At 40.4% G+C, this 7,500-nt stretch overlaps 2 protein-coding genes across 2 annotated transcripts in view; one reads left to right on the top strand and one right to left on the bottom strand.

The window, feature by feature from the left end:
- Nucleotides 1-7,500, top strand: part of LOC138031794 (fibrillin-1-like) — a 40,121-nt gene that overhangs the window by 18,819 nt on the left and 13,802 nt on the right. The window lies entirely within an intron of this gene.
- On the bottom strand, nucleotides 755-2,026 carry LOC138033332 (uncharacterized). Its single transcript, XM_068881082.1, has one exon. It carries the CDS (start codon nucleotides 2,024-2,026, stop codon nucleotides 755-757), a length of 1,272 nt encoding a protein of 423 aa, XP_068737183.1.

Here is a 7,500-nt window from a genome sequence, read left to right as displayed (position 1 = left end):
GGACGCTTTTGGTCGTTTTACTGGGAGCGGGTGGCAATGCTATCGTCTTCGTAATTCTTCCACTGTTTTCACTCACGAAAGATTTGGTCTCTAGCCGGTCGCTATTTAGGAGAACACACATTTAAAATCTTAAGTGTAAACGGGTGTCTGGAAGTCCCGAGGCGATTCTCAACGACTATCAACACATTTTTCGTCGAATGGAACAAAAAATTTTAAAATGCATGTGTATTCATCGACGAGAGTCATTGCATCGCTAAATGGTAAGCTTAAGTTTCACTAAGATGTATCTTTTAATTAATCCCGGTCTAGTACGTCTCCTACACCTGAAGCGTACCAGATCTTTCTTGAGTGAAATCAGTCGACTTTCTTGACGATTCGAAGCTTTCCCTTACTTGCTAATCTTTCGAATATATTAGTCTTTCGTTCCTATCAGCACAAATCACGGCACAAGTGTTGGTCCAGAAAATACCACTGGAGATCTCCTTTCCAAGCGGCGACTCGAGATTGAAAAAAAGCTTTCGTTTTATTTCATCTTTGTTTCTGATACCTTTAGCACAAAGTTAACAAATTTCCTCTTTCGATTTCGTAGAAACAAACATGTACGACTGTTTTCGTCGGATTGTGCCATTAAGTTCAGGGCTTGCGAATGACGTCATCCCCTTTTTGGCGCGAGACGCAAATGAAAACTTTGCAAGCGAGACAAGTCGACCTCTCGCGACTTCGTCGCTCGCTCATTCACTTCACGTACGAAAAATCACGATTCGCTCGCCGAAACATTTTCTTCTGGGGTTATCGTGAGGTCGACTTGTGGCAAGTCTAGGGGGTACCCTAGATAACGTTCCAGAGCGGCATACTCAAGTTCATCCAACGATTGTACATAAATCGACCCTAGTCGGTAGGCATTCAACGAACTTGATATCAGCTCTGGATTTTTAGGCCGTCTGGCACAACTTAATGATCTATATATTTCCTTAACCTCTGACCCTGGTTTTATACATTTTTCTCTCAGTTCAGGTATTTTTTGTACAAATGACACAGCACTGAGTATCTGACTTTCGATAAATTGAGTGCCATGAATTAGCTTTAGAATGAACCCATTTTTATCATCGAAACTAAAGCAGCTGTGAGTGTACAAAGGGCCGAGGTCACGTACATCGTCGGCTAAGTGCACAAGTTGATGAAAATTTAAAGTCATGAATTGTTCTCCATATAGAGAAGACAATTTTTCACAAAACATAAAGAGAAGTTTCTCGGCCTCGCTTAGATCAGCAGAAGAAATAGAATCTTTCAAAAGAAAATAAACTGCATGAACAAGAAGGAAATAATGCTGAAAATATTCATCCGGTAAGATGCCGTATAACACTGGATTACCAAAATATAGAAGAAACGAGCGAAGCTCGTTAGCCTTCCAATACTGAAGGTGCTCCTCTATCGAGCGAGGCATTCGTTTAATTTCCAGTGTTGGTGCAATTTCGGAAAGTCGAGCATCGGCCTTACTAATTAGACTACGTACACTAAAATGTCTTCCCGAAAACGTAGCATTAAACCACAGCTTCAGTAGTGTTTTTTGCACTCCAAGCAATACTCCGTGCATGTAGTCGATTCCTACACCAGCCACATAGTTAAATCTGGGAATCAACGCTAGCCAAGACAGTCCTTTAATTCCATGAACAGCGTACTGGTTTGTTTTCCCAGATATCTGGTTCTGCAACGCGTCTTTGGCATGCATCAAAGTATCATCAAATGTCCTCTGTGGTCCTTTCGGATCGTGGTGCATGAATGAAAATACCCTTGTATGTCCCCGTTGGCTTACTTTTGCAGTTTTACCCTCCTGCAGGCATTTCCAACAACTCGACGCTCCATTAAACTGCATGGCATTACAAATCATGCAACGCACAGGAAGGTCACAAGTACATCCGAGGCGAACTGCCTTGCAGGTTACGGGTCCTTTGTTTTTGACTTGAAATATAACACCTTGCTCTAAATCAACGAAAGATTTGTAAAATGGTTTAAGGAAAGACCACATGGCCGGTTTCTTTCTCTCCAAACCAAAGACCAGAGATCAGCATGTCCTCTGTCGCCAAGGTAGTTCATTTATAACTAGATAGATTGGCCAAATGGAGACTTTGGATGATTTAAAAATTGGTACACCGGCTGTATTCATACAAAGGAAAAGTTATTTCCAGACTGCAAAATTCTGTCCTTCACAAGTCGTCTGTAAATTCGTCCATCGTATACGTCTTCCAAGTTGTTTATATTTTTCTTCTTTCTGTGAAATCGATGCTGCAAATCATCAAAGAATCCATCCCTTGAAAACAATGTTTGTATCTGTTTGATGATAGGAATTTCAATGAAATAAGCTGTTCCGCCTTTCCGCGTTAAGTCTTTCAGGCAGTGTGTATTTGGACAGTTAACAAGATCTCGTTCACCGACATATGCAAGACAAAATGTACAGTATTTATGAATAATACATGGTGTCAGTGTACTGTCGAAAAGTCGTTGCATTTTGAGAGGGCCATTCGACGTCGGGGCCGAAATCGAAATCGACTGGAACACCGGACGAGGAGAGAAACAAGGCACGTTGGTGTGATTCTTGCCACAGGAGAGAAAAGTAAGCAAGTCCTTTTTTCTTTTTTGAAACATTTTCACTCAACAGGAATGCTACCTTGGAACGGTTATCAGATATAAAAGGTTTAAAAACTGGGTGGCCTTCATTGTCCTGTAATGAATACAAAATCAAAACTTACTTGAGCGGGCTGGATTCCCTGCTAAAATACCCTCTATGCGGAGTTATTACACTTTTATTAATCTTTTTTTTTCACTTGTGATTTACAACAATGCTTTCAGATAAATTGTACATGATTACAATAAGATCCCCATCTCTCCGTCGCTACTTTTAAATTTTGACCGCACGGGCCCTTTCTCTTTGGCGCCTTTATTTCAACTTTTTACTCTCACGTTATTCGAAGTATGCATGACGGAGTATCATTTGACAGTGAAAGTTAACAAGTGCGATGTCAATTACAAAGTGTACCTATAAGTCTGCCTGAAAAAAGTAGAGGAGAAACTTAACACATATAAACATTTTAAATGACAACAAAACGGAAAAAAACGAAATAAAAGAAAGGTGAATAAAATCTTTGGAAATAAACTGACAATTGCATGATTTTTTCATTTTTAAGCTCATACTTAATTGCGAAGTGAACTGCCACTATCAGTTTTAGAGGATTAAATCGAATGTCCTCTTCTAGGACATTGTATTTTCTTTTTCTTGGAACTTCCCCGATCCACAGACTTACGGCATTGCCAACCCCAATTCTTTTTCTTCCCATATTTTTTTATAGGCCAGAATAATTCCTTAGACGAATATGCAGAGTATGTTAGTAAGAAAATACGAAAATGGGTACAAGAGGGAAAAGTCCCTAAAGATGAATTACAGAATTTACGAGCAATTAACCAGGAACAAACCGAGGAAAGGGCTATGGAGATAAGCAAGCGAAAACGTAAGGTGGCGAAGAGTAAAGAATCAGATTTAAAGAATGCCGAGTATCAGCCAGCCAAAAAACAGGCTAAAAAGAAAGACCCTGTGGCGAAACCATGCGAGCCATCGAAAGATAAAGGCAAGCGTAAGGAGAATGGTCAGAAAAGGGCGCAGTCTCTGACACACTCCAGCGTACATGCTGAAAGACAAATGTTGGACAGTTTACAGATACTTTCTGCTAACTTTCCAACAGATTCAACAACTAACATACAGTTAATTGAATCTGACGATGAAAACGAGAATCTCCAGGTGACAAACGATCGCCTTCCTTTACCGCAACCTACGGTAACAACCAAACCAAAACAGAATTTGAAAAACAAACTGCAACCATTGATAAACAGGCTACAACAACCTTTTACGGCCAAAATGAAACAACTACCACATTTTTCCAATCCTGAAAACCAACCATTTACAGACAGAGAACGGCTATCTTCGGTGGTTACAGATAAAAACGGTTTGGACAAAAGACGGCAGCTTACGTTTGTAAGTACAGATCAACACCCCTTGACGGCGAACATACAACAGCTTCCTTTGGCAAAAAACAGCAACAAACAACCTTTGAGGGTAACACAAAGAACACCTTCGACTGATGGAGGTGGACATGTTCCAACAGAAAGACAGCCGCTTATACCAACAAATGGCAGGCAGTTACAGCATAAATACCCGGAAACCTACCGTTCTATACGCACGGTAGAACAGAATGACGTTTACTATGACGATACTATGCTTTACGCGTTCAGCGACTACGACGACATGCAAGAAGACATTGGGCTGAACGCAACAAGAAAAGTATTTGTTGATGCCATTTACACTGTCAACGACTGTACAGCCGGTGAACTTGACGAAGCAAACTTCCAATGCAGTGATGTGAACTGTCAAAGAAGACTCCGTAATCTGGAAGATGAAAACACAAAATTGAGAGCAGAGATTAGAAAGTTGATGGATGATGCTCAAATGTCTATGCCGTCTCCAAACATACCAGGTAAGATATATAAATAACGCCAGCTGGTTATTCCCCTGAAATTAAAGTGACTCTGAACATTTGATAATCATTCCAGTCTAAGCTCGCCACACTGACCGACTGGTTAGTATATGAAGGTCATAAGAAAGGTAGATACAGAAAGGCTTTTATAGTTCAGATCGAGAGTTTAACAATTAATGTTTCGCTATTTTAGTCCCTACTCCAGAAGTGATTCGCTACTTTCAAGCATTTCTGCAGAGTACGCAACCACAGCCTGCAACCCAGTACACCATACAGGCCAACCTTTCGCCGAGCCAGGTAACTAATTGTTAGTTTGCATTTACCTTGCATTTCACCGTTGTATTAATCAAAACTGTAGCAGGGATTCATATCATAATGCCACTTAGAACGTTAATTTTTTTTCCTCTTCACATCATTTTGCAAAACGATAGAAACAACTGAATTCAGAACTGAAACACATCTGCGCACTTGTAAGTCCAAATTCCAAAATGTTGCATGCAGCTCGAGTCCTTTAATAAAGCCCCACTTCCTTTTGGATAATCTCGTGCGATTTCTCAGCATACCTTTATTTTCACAGGCAGACAGCAAAGGAAAGGTTAAGCTGTTGTCCGACTATGAAGTTTTTATTGACCGTGAGAAACTGAGGTCCACTCTTCAAAACGCCAACATCAAAGGACCTCTCTTTTTAATCTCACGTCTGGTCGCAGAGATATTCAACGAAGAGGACTTAGCCAATTCTTGTGGGCAAGGGCTTCATAAGACTGGGAAAGATGACCAAGGTCGACCACCATTACATGCTACAAAACTTCGTGCTTGTAAAGGTAAGTCGGATGACTACACCATGTTAGCTTGATAAACAAGTAAAGAGGTATAAAAGAAAGAAGAAATTTAATTAGTTTACTGGAGATAACGAAAAATATCGATATTAAAACTGAAGCAGCGTGCCACAACTATAAACTTGCACATCGGTATAACGTACGTAAACAAATATCATAGTACTCACCAAGGTGTGACCCGTAGAAGGCTTGGTAAGCACGCAACAGCACCGTGACGTCACGTAAACGGGTAGCGCGAAAAAAGTGCTACTTTGATCGCATAGCTATAAGACCGGTTAAGAATATGCTTGAAATACTTATTCTGTACCATGAAAATCAAGATGGCGACGAGATTTGCTTATATTAGGCCTGGGTTCTAAGCTGTATCCTGGCAACATACAGCGCATACTCAATAAAGATCTTACTCGAGAACGCTTAAATCAAGTAACCTTAAGAAAGGCTCTGTACGGGTCCGCAAATGATCCCTGGACCGCAAATGATCCCCAAACTGTACCGCAAACGATACCAGGACCGTAAATGATGCCCATATTGGACCCCAAATGATCCCGGGACGCAAATAATCCCCATTTCGGACCGCAAATGATCCCGAAAAAAAAAAGGAAGGAATGGCACGGAGGGTGGAATGGTCTGGATAGAAAATTAATGTGAAGAGCGCTAATTTATATTAAAATCACTTTAAATCATGCCTCTCAACAGGTTTCTGCCTCATTATAGTTTTTAAGAAAGACTGAATTTTGTTTCTTACCATGCTGTTATAAACTTGACACATATAATTGTATGCAGTACAACGATCAAAAACTAACTTGGACACAATTCTAAACTGATTGTGACCAGGGGCCGGTTTCTCGAACAACTCTGGCAACACACGCACGGTTCGAGAAACGAGCCCCTGCAGTTCACAGTCAGTTTAGAATTGCGTCCAAGTTAGTTTTTGATGATTGTATCCCGTAATAAACGTCGCAAATTTAATTTATAACAGCGTGGTAAGAGCCGTTTTAAACGTCACATTTTACATGTGTCGAATCTAATGCAAATGAGCGAAAACAGTAGATTTTTCTCATTTGTGTTCGATTCGGCTTAAGTAAAATGCGACGTATAAAACGGGCCTAAGAAACAAAATTCCCGAGTCTTTCTGGAAAACTATAATGAGGCAGAAACTTCTTGTGAGCCATGATTTAAAGGAGAACTGAAGATAAAAATGAAATATTTTTTCCTTCGCCAAATTTGTCGTGCCTGACTTAGTTAAAGGAAATATTCGAGTATTTGAGGGGTTCCTTACATTTTGACGTTTTTATGAGGCCAGAAAGATCCGTATTGGTCACTCGATGGAAGTCCGCCATTTTGGCTGTACTATAGCAGGCTTGGGCGCTATGCGTGACGTCATTGCGCTCACTTGCTTGAACGCGGGAAACTTGAAAAATGGTTCAGGGCGCTATTGTGGGCTGTTCTAGTAGAACTCTCATCGTTTCCTTCTTTAAAATGAAGTCCTTCTCGAAGAATGGATCATCCGAATTTAGAAGAAAAAACTAGCCAAATATCCAGCCCTGTCACATCTGTTCGGATCATTTCGAACCCTCCTGTACATGTTTTGAAGGTGTCTTGGCCACAGCAGTCGATGCGACAATTGCATGTAATTGATGAAATGATGAATAACTTTGCGACTCCATCGATTCCATTTATGCCCAGTGAGTAAGTTATGTTTTCTTTAGTCGGGAGATCTGAGTGGCAAACCAAGCGCCGGAGAAGTGAACCGAAAGGTTGTTTTTGCAAGCAACTGGGACACGTTATTTCGTGATTGGTATTCGCACTTCAAGCTGGGTTTTATAAACTTGACAACGATCACAAAGATGTTTAATTGAAGTTTGAAAATTCGCAAAACTACGAACAGAGCTTATGTGTTTACATACATGTTGTTCATTAATCGCAGCACTCAGACCCGCGATGGCAGTTTATAGCACTTTTCTTTGTAAACACGGTCGAAAAGTTAGAATGCTGGCGTTACACAACGAATAGTTTCTCAAATTGAATCGAAATGACAGACAAAACAAAAGCAGCCAACAGAATCTCTTAGTAATCAAGTTGTTTTTATTGCCTTTTGAATACAATCAATTCACCTGAGATTTGTTCATAGCTCCTCTATC

This window comes from Montipora capricornis, chromosome 14 (assembly GCF_036669925.1).
Source record: "Montipora capricornis isolate CH-2021 chromosome 14, ASM3666992v2, whole genome shotgun sequence".
NCBI lineage: Eukaryota > Metazoa > Cnidaria > Anthozoa > Scleractinia > Acroporidae > Montipora > Montipora capricornis.
The sequence above is the reverse complement of the archived record's forward strand: the minus strand, read 5'-3'. Positions and strand labels throughout refer to the sequence as shown.